Source organism: Salmo salar, chromosome 10 (assembly GCF_965601325.2).
Source record: "Salmo salar chromosome 10, fSalSal1, whole genome shotgun sequence".
NCBI lineage: Eukaryota > Metazoa > Chordata > Actinopteri > Salmoniformes > Salmonidae > Salmo > Salmo salar.
In genome coordinates this window covers 122,898,103-122,917,978 of record NC_138300.1, presented here as the reverse complement: position 1 = coordinate 122,917,978, position 19,876 = coordinate 122,898,103, and the positions used below count along the sequence as shown (strand labels likewise).

The window sequence follows — 19,876 nt, the reverse complement described above, 5'->3', positions numbered from 1 at the left end:
TACCTCCACCTACAGTCCCATACCTCTATACCGCCACCTAGTCCCATACCTCTATACCTCCACCTACAGTCCCATACCTCTATACCTCCACCTACAGTCCCATACCTCCACCTACAGTCCCATACCTCCACCTAGTCCCATACCTCTATACCGCCACCTACAGTCCCATACCTCTATACCTCCACCTACAGTCCCATACCTCTATACCTCCACCTACAGTCCCATACCTCTATACCTCCACCTACAGTCCCATACCTCTATACCTCCACCTACAGTCCCATACCTCCACCTAGTCCCATACCTCTATACCGCCACCTACAGTCCCATACCTCTATACCTCCACCTACAGTCCCATACCTCTATACCTCCACCTACAGTCCCATACCTCTATACCTCCACCTACAGTCCCATACCTCTATACCTCCACCTACAGTCCCATACCTCTCTACCTCCTCCTACAGTCCCATACCTCCACCTACAGTCCCATACCTCTCTCCCTCCACCTACAGTCCCATACCTCTCTCGCTCCACCTACAGTCCCATACCTCTATACCTCCACCTACAGTCCCATACCTCTATACCTCTACCTACAGTCCCACACCTCTATACCTCCACCTGCAGTCCCATACCTCTATACCTCCACCTGCAGTCCCATACCTCTATACCTCCTCCGACAGTCCCATACCTCTATACCTCCACCTACAGTCCCATACCTCCACCTACAGTCCCATACCTCTTTACCTCCACCTACAGTCCCATACCTCTATACCTCCTCCTACAGTCCCATACCTCTATACCTCCACCTACAGTCCCATACCTCTATACCTCCACCTACAGTCCCATACCTCTATACCTCCACCTACAGTCCCATACCTCTATACCTCCACCTACAGTCCCATACCTCTATACCTCCACTTACAGTCCCATACCTCTATACCTCCACCTACAGTCCCATACCTCCACCTACAGTCCCATACCGCTATACCTCCACCTACAGTCCCATACCTCCACCTACAGTCCCATACCTCTCTCCCTCCACCTACAGTCCCATACCTCTCTCGCTCCACCTACAGTCCCATACCTCTATACCTCCTCCTATAGTCCCATACCTCTATACCTCCACCTACAGTCCCATACCTCTATACCTCCACCTACAGTCCCATACCTCTATACCTCCACCTACAGTCCCATACCTCTATACCTCCACCTACAGTCCCATACCTCTATACCTCCACCTACAGTCCCATACCTCTATACCTCCACCTACAGTCCCATACCTCTATACCGCCACCTACAGTCCCATACCTCTATCCCTCCACCTACAGTCCCATATCTCTATCCCTCCACCTACAGTCCCATACCTCTATCCCTCCACCTGCAGTCCCATACCTCTATACCAAAACCTACAGTCCCATATCTCTATCCCTCCACCTGCAGTCCCATACCTCTATCCCTCCACCTACAGTCCCATATCTCTATCCCTCCACCTACAGTCCCATACCTCTCTCGCTCCACCTACAGTCCCATACCTCTATCCCTCCACCTACAGTCCCATATCTCTATCCCTCCACCTACAGTCCCATACCTCTCTCGCTCCACCTACAGTCCCATACCTCTATCCCTCCACCTGCAGTCCCAGACCTCTATCCCTCCACCTGCAGTCCCAAACCTCTATACCAAAACCTACAGTCCCATACCTCTATCCCTCCACCTACAGTCCCATATCTCTATCCCTCCACCTGCAGTCCCATACCTCTATCCCTCCACCTGCAGTCCCATACCTCTATCCCTCCACCTGCAGTCCCATACCTCTATCCCTCCACCTGCAGTCCCATACCTCTATCCCTCCACCTGCAGTCCCATACCTCTATCCCTCCACCTGCAGTCCCATACCTCTATACCAAAACCTACAGTCCCATACCTCTATACCTCCACCTACAGTCCCATACCTCTATACCTCCACCTACAGTCCCATACCTCTATACCTCCACCTACAGTCCCATACCGCTATACCTCCACCTACAGTCCCATACCTCTATACCTCCACCTACAGTCCCATACCTCTATACCTCCACCTACAGTCCCATACCTCTATACCTCCACCTACAGTCCCGTACCTCTATACCTCCACCTACAGTCCCGTACCTCTATACCTCCACCTACAGTCCCATACCTCTATACCTCCACCTACAGTCCCATACCTCCACTTACAGTCCCATACCTCTCTCGCTCCACCTACAGTCCCATACCTCTATACCTCCTCCTATAGTCCCATACCTCTATACCTCCACCTACAGTCCCCTACCTCTATACCTCCACCTACAGTCCCATACCTCTATACCTCCACCTACAGTCCCATACCTCTATACCTCCACCTACAGTCCCATACCTCTATACCTCCACCTACAGTCCCATACCTCTATACCGCCACCTACAGTCCCATACCTCTATCCCTCCACCTACAGTCCCATACCTCTATACCTCCACCTACAGTCCCATACCTCTATCCCTCCACCTACAGTCCCATACCTCTATCCCTCCACCTGCAGTCCCATACCTCTATACCAAAACCTACAGTCCCATATCTCTATCCCTCCACCTGCAGTCCCATACCTCTATCCCTCCACCTACAGTCCCATACCTCTATACCTCCACCTACAGTCCCATACCTCTATCCCTCCACCTACAGTCCCATATCTCTATCCCTCCACCTACAGTCCCATACCTCTCTCGCTCCACCTACAGTCCCATACCTCTATCCCTCCACCTACAGTCCCATATCTCTATCCCTCCACCTGCAGTCCCATACCTCTATCCCTCCACCTGCAGTCCCACACCTCTATACCAAAACCTACAGTCCCATACCTCTATACCTCCACCTGCAGTCCCATACCTCTATACCTCCTCCTACAGTCCCATACCTCTATACCTCCACCTACAGTCCCATACCTCCACCTACAGTCCCATACCTCTCCCGCTCCACCTACAGTCCCATACCTCTATACCTCCACCTACAGTCCCGTACCTCTATACCTCCACCTACAGTCCCATACCTCTATACCTCCACCTACAGTCCCATACCTCTATACCTCCACCTACAGTCCCATACCTCTATACCTCCACTTACAGTCCCATACCTCCACCTACAGTCCCATACCGCTATACCTCCACCTACAGTCCCATACCTCTATCCCTCCACCTACAGTCCCATACCTCTATACCTCCACCTACAGTCCCATACCTTTATACCTCCACCTACAGTCCCATACCTCTATCCCTCCACCTACAGTCCCATACCTCTTTACCTCCACCTACAGTCCCATACCTCCACCTACAGTCCTATACCTCTATACCTCCACCTACAGTCCCATACCTCTATACCGCCACCTAGTCCCATACCTCTATACCTCCACCTACAGTCCCATACCTCTATACCTCCACCTACAGTCCCATACCTCCACCTACAGTCCCATACCTCCACCTAGTCCCATACCTCTATACCGCCACCTACAGTCCCATACCTCTATACCTCCACCTACAGTCCCATACCTCTGTACCTCCACCTACAGTCCCATACCTCTATACCTCCACCTACAGTCCCATACCTCTATACCTCCACCTACAGTCCCATACCTCCACCTAGTCCCATACCTCTATACCGCCACCTACAGTCCCATACCTCTATACCTCCACCTACAGTCCCATACCTCTATACCTCCACCTACAGTCCCATACCTCTATACCTCCACCTACAGTCCCATACCTCTATACCTCCACCTACAGTCCCATACCTCCACCTAGTCCCATACCTCTATACCGCCACCTACAGTCCCATACCTCTATACCTCCACCTACAGTCCCATACCTCCACCTACAGTCCCATACCTCTATACCTCCACCTACAGTCCCATACCTCTATACCTCCACCTACAGTCCCATACCTCTCTCGCTCCACCTACAGTCCCATACCTCTATTCCTCCACCTACAGTCCCATACATCTATACCTCCACCTACAGTCCCATACCTCTATACCTCCACCTACAGTCCCATACCTCTATACCTCCACCTACAGTCCCATACCTCTCTCGCTCCACCTAGTCCCATACCTCTATACCTCCACCTACAGTCCCATACCTCTCTCGCTCCACCTAGTCCCATACCTCTATACCTCCACCTACAGTCCCATACCTCTATCCCTCCACCTACAGTCCCATACCTCTCTCGCTCCACCTACAGTCCCATACCTCTCTCGCTCCACCTACAGTCCCATACCTCTATTCCTCCACCTACAGTCCCATACCTCTATCCCTCCACCTACAGTCCCATACCTCCACCTATAGTCCCATACCTCTATACCTCCACCTACAGTCCCATACCTCTATACCTCCACCTGGTTCCAGATCAGTTTGTGTTCTTGCCAGCTCCATTGGTCATTTGGCATGACAATTCCATAAGGAGTTGGCAAGAGAGCAAACAGACCAGCACCCAGGCTACAGACCTTCACCCAGACTAATAAATTGATGGATTTGAAGGTAAATGGGCCTATTATATTCTCTTCCATGTTCAGTGTGTTCTTTGCCAGTGTTGGTCAACTTAAGACACTACAGCTGTAGTATTATGGCTACTGTGAAAAATCAGCAAACAAGTAAAACATCAGCCAAGAGAATAAAGTTAAGTCAAAACAAAAGCTATTGTGCAAAACTATTTTATATACAAATGGCACAACGTGACCGCACACAGTCAATGCACATGCACACCGTTCAAACTGACACTTCATTTAAAGCGAGTTGCTGGACTACTAAACCTAAATGACCTGAGTCTCAGATATAGAGGCAGGCAGGCAGGCATTCCTAGGCTAGATTCACAGAGGCTGTGTCATCAGAAATGGCATCCTATCCCTTATATATATATATATAGTGCACTATATAGGGATTCATTTCAGACAAGCGGAGATTCTCTCACTGGAGTGAGTGAGCAAATATTGCCCAAGAGAAAAACAGCGGCTCATAAACTGTTAAAGGTCATTTAAGAGGTTTAGATGAGATTCATAATATACATGGACAGCTACTGTGCGATACAGGCTATTTTCAATCAACGCATCAAAACAAACATAGCTTTTGGACAGTGGAGGAGGGCATTAGACTGACGGTACCAGATCGGTTTGTGTTGTCTAGGCAACAGAAATAGATTTGGAACCGGAACAAGAGAGGATTCTAGGAGTAATCAAGAATTCTCATCGGTTTGGTTCTAGAATATTACCTCATAATTTAAATATCAAAATGGAAGCTATAGAAGGTAAAACATGTCTAAGATATTGACCTGGCCTCTCCCATACATGGTGACAGGCTACGATACAGTTTACATCAGTCACTACAGTAGATACAGGCCACTTTGAAGTAGACTTGGCAAAAATGTGTTCCTTTAAACCAATAATTTCAGTCACTATCCGAAGACAATCACCCTCTGGCAGCAATATTTCTCAGGAGTCTTTCTGCTTGATTCTCAAAAATATTATTTTTCAGAATTCATATAGGGAAGGTGGTGATGAAAAAAAAGGGGGGGGGGGAGAGGCAGAAGACAAGTCTAGGAAAGAGAAAGAACTGATCTGAATTATCTCTCTACCCATTCCCTTTAGTCCTAACCTTTCAATGTTTGCAAATCTGTAAGGTTTAGGTACTGTGGTGGAATCGACAGCAAGATATATCAAACATTGAAGGGTTAGGGCCGATAGAGAGAGATAGATAGAGAGATAGAGAGAGAGATGGAATGGTAACAACAGAACAGGTCAAAGTTCCATCAGCCAGCCAGTTTGCTGGCCATAATGGAGGGCTTCCTCTGGGGGATGTCCTGGGGCGTGGGGATGTGGTCCCCGGTTATCTCTGCCTTCTCAGCCGGCGTCACTGCAGGCAGCTGCTGCTTGTTCTTCACCTTAGCCTTGGCCATGTTGTAGTCCCCAGAGTCAAAGAACTTTTGCTGCACAGAGAGAAATATATATATATATATATAAATAACAGATCAGATATGTTACAGCCTTTACAAACATGTGTGTTATCCAAGAAAATAAAAACCAATGCTTATAAAAAAAGCATGACAATGATTCCATAACAAAAAAAATGCTTTGCTGTGAAAGTAAGTGAATGTAAAGTGTAAATAGCCTAGTTTGCATGTTCAGCCTAACTAGAAGCATCTACAGCTACCAAAGTGTTGTGTTTGCAGGGCACAACCATTGGTCCATATTACCCCTTTCTGAAGCCGTTTCCGGAGCAGGTCAGAGCCTCCAGGCTTGGCTCCAAGATGAGGGAACCTGGCCTTCAGTTTCACCTCCTCTGCCTTCTCCGGGCTGAGGACTGTGTCATCCATCTCCTGTGTTGACAAAACAATACCGAGTAGAAACACAAATTAATGGGGTTTGGTGGGGGGGGGGGGGGTGACATGTTACCATCGTTACAGTTCACACAGCAACAAAATTGTGTTTGTCAATCTCGAGGTTGACAAGTCGATTAGCTTAGCTACTGGTTATGATTCAATCAGATAAATCATGGCCTTTGATTTCATTCTCAAATGAGTGGGGTGGGGGGGGGGGGGGTTAGGTTACTATCTGGAAACATAACCTTCTGCTTATCTGCAATGTGCCCCCCCCCAAAAAAAAAAAACATAGCTTTGCGGCATGCATGAACGCAGACAGACACGAATGTGGAAAACATCTAGCTAACCTACATAGCTACATAGCTAGCAACCGGTAAACTGATAAAGCTATCACTGTGTTGCTAACTAGCTAACCACTCATCGTGTAGGTAAAAAAATAATGGTTATTTGCACAGTTCAATACACGGTGATGATACATTTGAAAATAAATTAAAGTTACTAAGTAAACTGCTGCTTTGACAGCCACATTTGACATAACCGTCATGGTTACTAGCAATTCATCATTAACTTAGCTCGTTAGCATCAAAATAATACAACTCTTAACCTCACGGGTTGCCTCCCCGGTGGCAGGCCTTGTTCCTTCAATCTCCTCAGACATGGCGAACTATGGAAATATCCAGTTTTCTACTAAAACTGAAGTTTACACCAACAACAGTAGAGACGCACAGCTACTAGCCAGACCGCTTAAACACACAAAAAAAGGCCGTGTGTCTTAGACGCTCCCTCCCTTTCTCTTTCTCTTGTATGTAGACTGTTTTGGGGTTTTATTGGCGAACTACGTCCCAAAATGTGTGTTGCCGCCACCTACTGGGTGGAGTAAAAACTGAGATTAATATTTTTTGGGGCCGTTAGAATATGGAACCAACAAGGGACGGTCTAAAAGTACCGCATCACAGTACTTGAGGTATCACTACAGACCCAGGTTCGATCCTGGCTGTGTCACAGCTGGATGTCACCGGGAGGCCCATGAGGCAGAGCACAATTGGCCCAGCATCGTCCAGGTTTTTTAAAACATTTTATTTCACCTTTATTTAACCAGGTAGGCCAGTTGAGAACAAGTTCTCATTTACAATTGCGACCTGGCCAAGATAAAGCAAAGCAGTTTGACACATACAACAACACAGAGTTACACATGGAATAAACAAAACATACAGTCAATAATACAGTAGAACAAAAGAAAACAAAAAGTCTATATACAGTGAGTGCAAATGAGGTAAGTTAAGGCAATAAATAGGCCATGGTGGCGAAGTAATTACAATATAGCAATTAAACACTGGAATGGTAGATGTGCAGAAGATGAATGTGCAAGTAGAGATACTGGGGTGCAAAGGAGCAAGATAAATAAATAAATACAGTATGGGGATGAGGTAGATAGATGGGCTGTTTACAGATGGGCTATGTACAGGTGCAGTGATCTGTGAGCTGCTCTGACAGCTGCTGCTTAAAGCTAGTGAGGGAGATATGAGTCTCCAGCTTCAGAGATGTTTCCAGTTCGTTCCAGTCATTGGCAGCAGAGAACTGGAAGGAAAGACGACCAAAGGAGGAATTGGCTTTGGGGGTGACCAGTGAGATATACCTGCTGGAGCGCGTGCTACGAGTGGGTGCTGCTATGGTGACCAGCGAGCTGAGATAAGGCGGGGCTTTACCTAGCAGAGACTTGTAGATAACCTGTGGCCAGTGGGTTTGGCGACGAGTATGAAGCGAGGGCCAACCAACGAGAGCGTACAGGTCGCAATGGTGGGTAGTGTAAGGGGCTTTGGTGACAAAACGGATGGCACTGTGATAGACTGCATCCAGTTTGTTGAGTAGAGTGTTGGAGGCTATTTTATAGATGACATCACCGAAGTCGAGGATCGGTAGGATGGTCAGTTTTACGAGGGTATGTTTGGCAGCATGAGTGAAGGAGGTTAGGGGAGGGTTTTATAAATAAGCATCAACCAGTGGGTCTTGCGACGGGTATACAGAGATGACCAGTTTACAGAGGAGTATAGAGTGCAGTGATGTGTCCTATAAGGAGCATTGGTGGCAAGTCTGATGGTCGAATGGTAAAGAACGACCTTTGCCTCTCCCGAGTTCGTAGGGGAGTTGCAGCGATGGGACAAGACTGTAACTACCAATTGGGGAGAAAATGGGGTAAAAAGTCAAACAAAAAATAGATCCATTGAACCTTTCTTCCCCACTTCCTGGAAGTAATCCCTAAACACTTATCCCATATGAACATCCATTTATGACAAACAAAATGTCAGTATTTTTCTCATAAAATTTTGAAGAAGGAATCAGTGAGTACCAAATGAATGTAATGGAGGTTTCATTGACCAATTATGGGTTGCATGTTTCGGCACAATATAGTTTTGAACTGATGCCCGACTGAGCATTCTACTCATTGCATCGTCAATGAGCGCTGATTAAGATTTCATCAAAAGTGCATTACAGTGGCTTGGAAATACAAGGACATTCAAAACGAGGCAAATTATTAGTAGGAAAACCTTTTGTCATCATATTGATGTCACCAGAGTGACTTTAGATGCAGTATAACCACAGATAAAACAATGAGACAGATATTTCGCCGGATGTATAAATGTGAAGCATCCGCGCTTGGCGTTTCCACTCACTACCAAGTATGGCTATTGAGAGGAAGCTCAGTGGTCCGCCAGTGGGAGATGATGGAACGAGATGGATTTTGGCCGACATTCCGCTAATTTTCTCATCGAGGAAACATTTGATCTCAATACGGTTATCCGTTCCCAAAACTAAAATCTGTTACGAACAGAGTGGACAAAGTTTTTGTAGACTTTATCCTTTGCCAAAGTTGCGTTATTTAGGAGTGCAAAAGCAAATTTAGTTATTGTACATGTAACGGATGTGAAATGGCTAGTTAGTTAGCGGTGGTGCGCGCTAATAGCGTTTCCAATCAGTGACGTCACTCGCTCTGCGACCTTAAGTAGTTGTTCCCCTTGCTCTGCAAAGGGCTGCGGCTTTTGTGGCGTGATGGGTAACGATGTCAGTTGTTGATGTGTGCAGAGGGTCCCTGGTTCGAGCCCAGGTTGGGGCGAGGAAAGGGACGGAACCTACACAGTTACATACACGCACACTTCAGAGTAGGCGTTCCCATATGCAAATATAACACGGCCAATGGGATCTCGCTAACTCGTGCTTGGCTCTGCCCACCTCCTTGCTTGGCTCTGCCCACTATGACTCATTTGTTCCCACTTGAAACGACAGGCCGCGGTCTATCTTGGTTTAGTTATAAAGATCTTTGATATAACGTTAGCATTTCTAGCGATTTTTGATAAACTTTGCTTGTTTAATGACAACATTTGTTGTCTAAAGTAAATTTGACTACATGATGGCGAAGTTGTTAGCTACTAAATATGACTACTTTAGCAATGTCATCGTATTTCCAAGCACTATAGTGTAATTTAGACGAAACAGTAGCCTCCGTCCAGAATGACTGGGCTTGTCACTACTTTAGGGCACCACTATGATGCTGCTGATAGAAGGTGGCTTGAGACCGTTTAGAGGTGCAACCTACAGTATCAATAACATTCGCTGTGTTTCGCTGTGTTTGTCACACCACAAACACTGTCGTGGAAATATAGAATTTTCTCCTACAACACAAATATAAGAATGTCAATGGCAAGTAACAGAATACATACATTTCCCCCAAACAGATAAAATTACATTTTCTTTGTCACACGCTTCATAAACAACAGTGTAGGCTAACAGTTAAAACGCTTACTTACAGGTTCCTTTTTCAACAATGAATTTACGATAAAACATTAAATAAATAGAAAGATAACAGTGACACGAGGAATATATACACACAGTGAATAACAGATGTTACATTTTAGTCATTTAGCAGACGCTCTTATCCAGAGCGACTTACAGTAGTGTATGCATACATTTCATACATTTTTTTTCTCCATACTGGTCCCCCGTGGGAATCGAACCCACAACCCTGGCGTTGCAAACACCATGCTCTACCAACTGAGCCACATGGGACCAAATAACAAATGACTAGTAACATCAACCTCCATCTCCATCTACAGGCTGTATAACCTAGAAATGACGGTCCCGTGTGGCTCAGTTGGTAGAGCATGGTGTTTGCAACGCCAGGGTTGTGGGTTCGATTCCCACGGGGGACCAGTACGGAGAAGAAAAAAAAAAAGTGATTTGTATGCATACACTACTGTAAGTCGCTCTGGATAAGAGCGTCTGCTAAAACGATAAATGGAGACAGAGACAAACTATAGGTGAATAAGGGCCTTTGTCTCATTTTTTTTTTCTTTGCGAAAAATAATACATAGTTTCTAGTGAAAGTCTACACACCCCTTGCAGTCTTCACATTTTGCTGCCTTTAAAAAGGACTAGTTCACTATTTTTAAATCTTGATGTTAGATGATTCGTTACGCTGAAAGTTGTCTCTGGACCAGGGGAAACTGTTATCCATGGTTCCGTTTTCTTTAAACAGCCATTTAAACTTTAGCTGACTTTAGCAACAACTAGCTAAAAATCTATAGAAGTGATGGGGGCATGTTTAGAAAAAATCTAAATGTCAAAATCACCTGAAATCAACTCCATATTTGGTTTAATGTTAGTTAAAAAAGGTGATTTGGCCATGAAAAAAAATCAACAACATGCTCACATCACTTCCATAGATTTTAACTAGCGGTGGCTAAAGTTAGCTGAAGTTTCTAATGGCTTTTTATAGAAAACTGAACCATATATTATTTTCTCCTGGTCCATAGACTACTTTCAGACATAAAGCTGTAAAATAGTAAACTAGTTCTTTAAAATGAAAACCCCCCCAAAAAATGGATTCAATTAGATTGGAGAAAACAAATTAATCTACACAACCTACTCCACATTTTCAAAGTGAAAGAAAAATGATAGATTTTCGAAATGACTAAGACATAAAAAAAAAATTAAAAATTGGATGTATTGATTGCGTATATCTTCACACCCCAAAGTTAATACTTGATGGAAGCAATTTTGTCAGCCATTGCAGTTGTGAATCATTTTTAATAAGATTCATCCAACCTTGCCCAACTCTTGGTGTATCACACATCCATTGTTTCTGTCAAAATTCCTCAAGCTCCGTAAATTTGGCTGGGAATCATTGACGGACAACAATATTCAAACCTTGTCTCAGATTTTTTTTAAATTATTTTTTAATTATTATTTTTACAGATTTAAGTACGGATGGAGACTGGAATACTCAACACCTCTTGGAAAGCATTGTGGTACGTCTTTGGCATAAACATGTGTAATTGTCCCATGGAAAAATGAAACTCTATCCCAGGGTTAGATTTCTCTTTAACATTTTATCTGGACTTTACTCCTTTCATACTGTATTTATTTTAATTCTAACAAAAACCAAGTCCCTGCCGGTGGCAAGTAAGGGGAAGGGGGGATACCTAGTCAGTTGTACAGGGAAAGGGGGGATACCTAGTCAGTTGTACAGGGAAAGGGGGGATACCTAGTCAGTTGTATAGGGAAAGGGGGGATACCTAGTCAGTTGTACAGGGAAAGGGCGGGGGGGGGATACCTAGTCAGTTGTACAGGGAAAGGGGGGGGATACCTAGTCAGTTGTACAGGGAAAGGGGGGATACCTAGTCAGTTGTACAGGTAAAGGGGGGATACCTAGTCAGTTGTACAGGGAAAGGGGGGATACCTAGTCAGTTGTACAGGGAAAGGGGGATACCTAGTCAGTTGTACAGGGAAAGGGGGATACCGTTGTACAGGGAAAGGGGGGATACCTAGTCAGTTGTACAGGGAAAGGGGGGATACCTAGTCAGTTGTACAGGGAAAGGGGGGATACCTAGTCAGTTGTACAGGGAAAGGGGGATACCTAGTCAGTTGTACAGGGAAAGGGGGATACCGTTGTACAGGGAAAGGGGGGATACCTAGTCAGTTGTACAGGGAAAGGGGGATACCGTTGTACAGGGAAAGGGGGGATACCTAGTCAGTTGTACAGGGAAAGGGGGGATACCTAGTCAGTTGTACAGGGAAAGGGGGGATACCTAGTCAGTTGTACAGGGAAAGGGGGATACCTAGTCAGTTGTACAGGGAAAGGGGGGGATACCTAGTCAGTTGTACAGGGAAAGGGGGGATACCTAGTCAGTTGTACAGGGAAAGGGGGATACCTAGTCAGTTGTACAGGGAAAGGGGGATACCGTTGTACAGGGAAAGGGGGGATACCTAGTCAGTTGTACAGGGAAAGGGGGATACCCCTTTCCCTACTGGCCCAATGCTCTTACCCGCCAGGCTACCCATAACATGATGCTGCCACCACAATACATACCCATAACATGATGCTGCCACCACAATACTTTAAAAATACAAAGAGATCAACAACATTGTATTCACTTCACATTGCTGGCCTGTATGACAAAGAGAAAAGAAGGAAGCATGTGTTTAAAAAAATACACACTCCAAATCATCCATTTGGTTTGCAACAAGACCGTTAAGTAATACTGCAAGATAACACTGCAAAGACATTACCTTTTTGGCCTAAATGGAAAAACTACAGGTTTTGGTCATATCCAATACAACACAGTGTGAAACCCTCTGTATTGTCAAGTATTGTGGTGGCAGCATCATGTTATGGGTATGTATTGTGGTGACAGCATCATGTCATGGGTATGCTTGTCATCGGCAGGGACTGGGGTGTTTGTCAGGATCAAAATAAATATGAAACGAACAAAGCTCAGGTGAAAAGTTAAAGGAAAATCCACCCTGGGATAGAGTTTTATTTTTCAGTGAGACAGTTAGAAAAAGATCATGCCAAGGACACACCAGAATGTCTTTCCAAGATGTGTTGAGTGTTCCTGAGTCTCAGCCCCGACTTAAATTTGCTTGAAAATCAGAGACAAGGTGTGAATATTTGTTATTAATTTGGAAAATTGTTCTACAACTTTTTTTTCCCCCTCATGTTGAAAACGTGGAGTAGGTTGTGTAGATCTGTAGAGGAAAAATACAAAAATTGGGAAAAAACTAGAATGCAATCCTTTTTAGATTTCATTTTAAGGCCGCAAAATGTGAAGACTGTGCGAGGGGTAGACTTTCACTAGGCACTGTATAAGATGGAATGTATAAGATGGAATGTACATGGAATGTATAAGAGGGAATGTACAAGATGGAATGTATAAGATGGAATGTATAAGATGGAATGTATAAGAATGTATAAGATGGAATGTATAAGATGGAATGTACATGGAATATATAAGATGGAATGTACATGGAATGTATAAGATGGAATGTATAAGATGGAATGTATAAGAATGTATAAGATGGAATGTATAAGATGGAATGTACATGGAATGTATAATATGTAATGTATAAGATGGAATGTATAAGATGGAATGTATAAGATGGAATGTATAAGATGTAATGTAAAAGATGGAATGTATAAGATGGAATGTATAAGAACATTAGAAACCTATTTCACTTGGGAGGATACATCAGTTCCTTTCATGTATACAATGTCTTTAAAAACACATATGTCCTCTGTATTATACACAGTATGTTTGAAAACTGACACCACTTGTATTTGGAACAGTTACATTTCAAACACAGCACACAGAAATGAGTTGTTGAAACCAGCCACATCGAAAGCAACACATTAATCATTATCCCAGGGTCAGGAAGCATTATTATCCCAGGGTCAGGAAGCATTATTATCCCAGGGTCAGGAAGCATTATTATCCCAGGGTCAGGAAGCATTATTATCCCAGGGTCAGGAAGCATTACTATCCCAGGGTCAGGAAGCATTATTATCCCAGGGTCAGGAAGCATTATTATCCCAGGGTCAGGAAGCATTATTATCCCAGGGTCAGGAAGCATTACTATCCCAGGGTCAGGAAGCATTATTATCCCAGGGTCGGGTAGAATTATTATGCCAGGGTCAGGAAGCATTACTATCCCAGGGTCAGGAAGAATTATTATCCCAGGGTCAGGAAGCATTATTATCCCAGGGTCAGGAAGGATTACTATCCCAGGGTGAGGAAGAATTATTATCCCAGGGTCAGGAAGCATTATTATCCCAGGGTCAGGAAGCATTATTATACCAGGGTCAGGAAGGATTACTATCCCAGGGTCAGGAAGCATTATTATCCCAGGGTCAGGAAGCATTATTATCCCAGGGTCAGGAAGCATTATTATCCCAGGGTCAGGAAGCATTATTATCCCAGGGTCAGGAAGCATTACTATCCCAGGGTCAGGAAGCATTATTATCCCAGGGTCAGGAAGCATTATTATCCCAGGGTCAGGAAGCATTATTATCCCAGGGTCAGGAAGCATTATTATCCCAGGGTCAGGGAGAATTATTATCCCAGGGTCAGGAAGCATTATTATCCCAGGGTCAGGAAGAATTATTATCCCAGGGTCAGGAAGCATTATTATCCCAGGGTCAGGAAGCATTATTATCCCAGGGTCAGGGAGAATTATTATCCCAGGGTCAGGAAGCATTATTATCCCAGGGTCAGGAAGGATTACTATCCCAGGGTCAGGAAGAATTATTATCCCAGGGTCAGGAAGCATTATTATCCCAGGGTCAGGAAGGATTACTATCCCAGGGTCAGGAAGGATTACTATCCCAGGGTCAGGAAGCATTATTATCCCAGGGTCAGGAAGCATTATTATCCCAGGGTCAGGAAGAATTATTATCCCAGGGTCAGGAAGAATTATTATCCCAGGGTCAGGAAGCATTATTATCCCAGGGTCAGGAAGCATTATTATCCCAGGGTCAGGAAGCATTATTATCCCAGGGTCGGGTAGAATTATTATCCCAGGGTCAGGAAGCATTATTATCCCAGGGTCAGGAAGAATTATTATCCCAGGGTCAGGAAGCATTATTATCCCAGGGTCAGGAAGAATTATTATCCCAGGGTCAGGAAGCATTATTATCCCAGGGTCAGGAAGCATTACTATCCCAGGGTCAGGAAGCATTACTCTCCCAGGAAGCATTTCACTCTGTGTCTACACCTGTTGTTTACGAAGCATGTGACAATTTTTTTTAACAAATTTTAATTTAGGACTTTGTTATTTACTATACCAAAAACAGAAAACGACGAATTGTACTCACCGGTTCATGATAAACTTTGCCTGTTGTTTCTGTTTGATCTCTTCCACCTTCTTCATCGCCTCCACTAAATAACAAAAATAAGTTAAGGTTGTTGCTTTTCTAGTCAGCGTTTAAAATGTACGCGCACATTAACAACGCAATTAGTCAAATTGTAAACAATGATACGATGAACTGAGGAGACTTGAAGTGCCGTGTGAGAGGGTAAAAACTGGATCATAAATGACCTGTCTTGGCCCACAGCTCCCTTCTGTATTTGACTGGAATATTTCTGCGCTTCTCAAACTCCAACGAGTTGTCCTGAAGCAGGGAACAAATATATGATTATTAGTAGTAGTTACATAAGGATATTTACTTCATGAATACTTCATCAAATTAAATCAATTATTTCTTATTTTTTATAAAGCCCTTTTTACATCAGCAGTTGTCACAATGTGCTATACACTAGGGCTGTGACGATGCCAGTATGGCAATATTTTTTTTCCCATGGCAACATTTTTTTAACACAAAGCAAAGCAGACCAGACTCTTTGGTCCTTATAAACAAAAACCTGCTGGATGTAACATTGTGAGCTAAAGCTTAGAAAATAAAATGTAACCCTGGATGACAACATAATGATGTTTGATTCAAACATTAAGGCTGTTTTTCTAAATAAGTTAAAAATCTGCTTCCTGTTTTGTTTCCTTGCCACGATACTAACGAGATCTCGCAACACTAATATCATCCCGGCCCTACTGTACAAAAACCCCGCCTAAAACCCCAAAGAACAAGCAATGCAGATGTAGAAGCACAAGTGGCTAGGAGAAGAAGAAGAAGAAGAAGAAAATCCTTAGAAAGGCTGTAGGAAAGGCTGTAGGAAAGGCTGTAGGAAAGGCTGTAGGAAAGGCTGTAGGAAAGGCTGTAGGAAAGGCCTATAGGAAGAAACCAAGAGACGAGAGAAGAAAAGATGGAGGAAGTGGATGCTGAGTTGGAATCAAGCTGCACATCGAGCAAAGTCGAACGTTCGGAATGGACAACAGTAGTATCGAAAAATGAAACAAAACAGGAAATTGTCTCAAATTGGAGTGGAGGATAGGTGTATGAATAATAATGAAATCGCTTCTTGTTCCGATGTGTTTGTTGAGTAAGAATGCGTATGTGGGGGAACCCGTTTGAGGTATGGAAAATGGTGAAGTATGAGCTGGGAAAAGTGGAGTCTTGTCAGAGTGACCAGGAGTGGTCTTATACTTGGATTCATTGTATTTCTGAAGAACAGAGGAAGTTTGCAGTGGGCCTCAAAAGAATCCGAATACCTGAAGAAAATTCTGGGTATGGTTGGTACACGGCATCTGACCCGCTGGGTGACCGGAGAGAAATATAAGAAAGTCTGTCGCTCCTGTTGTTTTTTGATAAAGAACAAATACATTGTGAACCTTGGTTATGTAAAATACGCCGTCCCCAAACCATTGCTGTGTAAAAACTGTAATGAATTTGGCCATGTTTCAAGTGTGTGCAGACGGACAGACAGACAGTATAATGAAGAATGGTGTGTAGAAGGACGACGGTGTTGTAACTGTGGTGAGGATCATGATCCTGAGTTCCTGGAGTGCCCTGTAAGGTTGAAGGAGATTGAGGTGGCAAAAGTTTTGAGGAGTCAATCGAATCTCCTATGCGGAGGCGATTTAAAATAATTGAGAAAAACAAGTGATGCTAATGAAGAGATAGTAGTGGACACACTACAAGTTATTTCGACTTAAGGATTTTACATCTGAAGACTTGTAAGTTGTACTGGCGCCGGAAGACCCGCCCTCCCAGGTTCCCCTTGAGCCTCTGTAGGGATCACATCCGGTTTCTTTTTTTTAACAGAAAAGCTGTTTGATTTATTTTACTATATTTATTTTTTGGGTCGTTTTTTTTCTCAATTCCCCCCTATACCACAGAAGAAGAAGACACCTAGAGAGGAACCAGGCTCTGAGAGTTGGCCAGTCCACTTCTGGCTGTGCCGGTTGGAGATTATGATAGTACATCAGTAGAGTAACTCACAACAGTCAAATCCTTCCCGGACGCTTTTCTGAAAGCCTTCGTCCATCTGGTCTTTCTTGGGTTACGTTTCTTCTTGAAGTTTTTTGTGGCACTTTGACTTGCAGAATCGGAACAATCTAATAACAAAATTAACAGAGTTATTACATGTATTTCTGTTACTTGGGAATCACTGCCTTGTGCAACCATCCTGAGCTTACATTCTGTTTCTCTACAAATCAAATCGTATTGGTCACACACACACACACACACACACACACACACACACACACACACACACACATATTTACCAGATGTTATTGCAGGTGTAGCGAAATGCTTGTGTTTCTAGCTCCAACAGTGATGTAATATCTAACAATTCACAACAATAGACAAATCAAAAGTTAAATAATGGAATTAAGAAATATATAAATATTAGGACGAGTAACGTTGGAGTGGCATTAACTAAAATACAGTAGTATAGAAAATAGTATATACATATGAGATGAATAAAGCAGCATGTAAACATTATTAAAGTGACTAGTGTTCCATTATTACAGTGGCCAGTGATTCCATGTCTGTGTAAATAGGGCAGCAGCCTCTAAGGTGCAGGGTTCAGTAACTGGGTGGTAGCCGGCTAGTGATGGCTATTTAACAATCTGATGGCCTTGAGATAGAAGCTGTTTTTCAGTCTCTCAGTCCCAGCTTTGATGCACCTGTACTGACCTCGCCTTCTGGATGATAGCGGGGTGAACAGACAGTGGCTCGGGTGGTTGTTGTCCTTGATGATCTTCTTGGCCTTACGTGACATCAGGTGCTGTAGGTGTCCTGGAGGGCAGGTAGTTTCCCCCAGGTGATGCGTTGGGAAGACCGCACTACCCTCTGGAGAGCCCTGCAGTTATGGGCGGTGCAGTTGCCGTACCAGGCGGTGATACAGCCCGGCAGGATGCTCTCAATTGTGCATCTGTAAAAGTTTGTGAGGGTCTTGGGGCCAAGCCGAATTTCTTCAGCCTCCTGAGGTTTAAGAGGAGCTGTTGCACCTTCTTCACCACACTGTCTGTGTGGGTGAACCATTTCAGTTTGTCCGTGATGTGGATAGGGGCATGCTCCCTCTGCTGTTTCCTGAAGTCCACGATCAGCTCCTTCGTTTTGTTGACGTTGAGTCTGAGGTTATTTTCCTGGCGCCACTCCGCCAGGGTCCTCACCTCCTCCCTGTAGAATGTCTCATCATTGTTGGTAATCAAGCCTACTACTGTTGTGTCGTCTGCAAACTTGATGATTGAGTTGGAGGCATGCGTGGTCACGCAGTCATGGGTGAACAGGGAGTACAGGAGAGGGTGGAGCACGCAGATAACTGAACAGCTGACCCCAGTGTTGAGGATCAGCGAAGTGGAGGTGTTGTTTCCTACCTTCACCACCTGGGGGTGGTCCGTCAGGAAGTCCAGGACCCAATTGCACAGGGTGGGGTTCAGACCCAGGCCCCGAGCTTAATGATGAGCTTGGAGGGTACTATGGTGTTGAAGGCTGAGCTACAGTCAATCAACAGCATTCTTACATAGGTATTTCTCTTGTCCAGATGGGAATAGGGCAGTGTGCAGTGCGATGGCATCGTCTGTGGATCTATTGGGGCGGTAAGCAAATTGAAGTGGGTTTGGGGTGTCAGGTAAGGTAGAGGTGATATGAACCTTAACTAGCCTCTCAAAGCACTTCATGATGACAGAAGTGAGTGATACATGGCGATAATCATTTAGTTCAGTTTGATGTCATAACCGACTTCAGTGGGCAAATTCTCACCTTCGATGGCCACCGGCACGCTGGAGAAGTGTGTTCTTCATGGATTAATCCCGGTTTCTACTGTACCTTGCAGATGGCAAACAGCGTGTATGGCGTTGTGTGGGTGAGTGGTTTGCTGATGTCAACGTTGTGAACAGAGGGCCCCATGGTGGAGGTGGGGTTATGGTATGGGCCCCATGGTGGAGGTGGGGTTATGGTATGGGCCCCATGGTGGAGGTGGGGTTATGGTATGGGCCCCATGGTGGCGGTGGGGTTATGGTATGGGCCCCATGGTGGAGGTGGGGTTATGGTATGGGCCCCATGGTGGAGGTGGGGTTATGGTATGGGCCCCATGGTGGAGGTGGGGTTATGGTATGGGCCCCATGGTGGCGGTGGGGTTATGGTATGGGCCCCATTGTGGCGATGGGGTTATGGTATGGGCCCCATGGTGGAGGTGGGGTTATGGTATGGGCAGGCATAAGCTACGGACAACGAACACAATTGCATTTTATCAATGGCAATTTGAATGCACAGAGATACCGTGATGAGATCCTGAGGCCCATTGTCGTGCCAGTCATCCACCGCCATCACCTCAT

The 19,876-nt window shown here is 44.8% G+C and overlaps 1 protein-coding gene and 1 pseudogene across 1 annotated transcript; both read right to left on the bottom strand.

Moving 5' to 3' along the window:
* Window positions 1-4,690: 4,690 nt before the first annotated feature.
* LOC106561791 (cAMP-regulated phosphoprotein 19) lies at window positions 4,691-7,173 on the bottom strand. Its single transcript, XM_014126037.3, has 3 exons — window positions 6,972-7,173; window positions 6,242-6,364; window positions 4,691-5,974 (listed from the first exon to the last, which is right to left on the bottom strand). Exons 1-3 carry the CDS (start codon window positions 7,023-7,025, stop codon window positions 5,798-5,800), a joined length of 354 nt encoding a protein of 117 aa, XP_013981512.2. The 5' UTR covers window positions 7,026-7,173; the 3' UTR covers window positions 4,691-5,797.
* An 8,335-nt stretch (window positions 7,174-15,508) lies between these two features.
* Window positions 15,509-19,876, bottom strand: LOC106561797 (putative ribosome biogenesis protein RLP24; annotated as a pseudogene).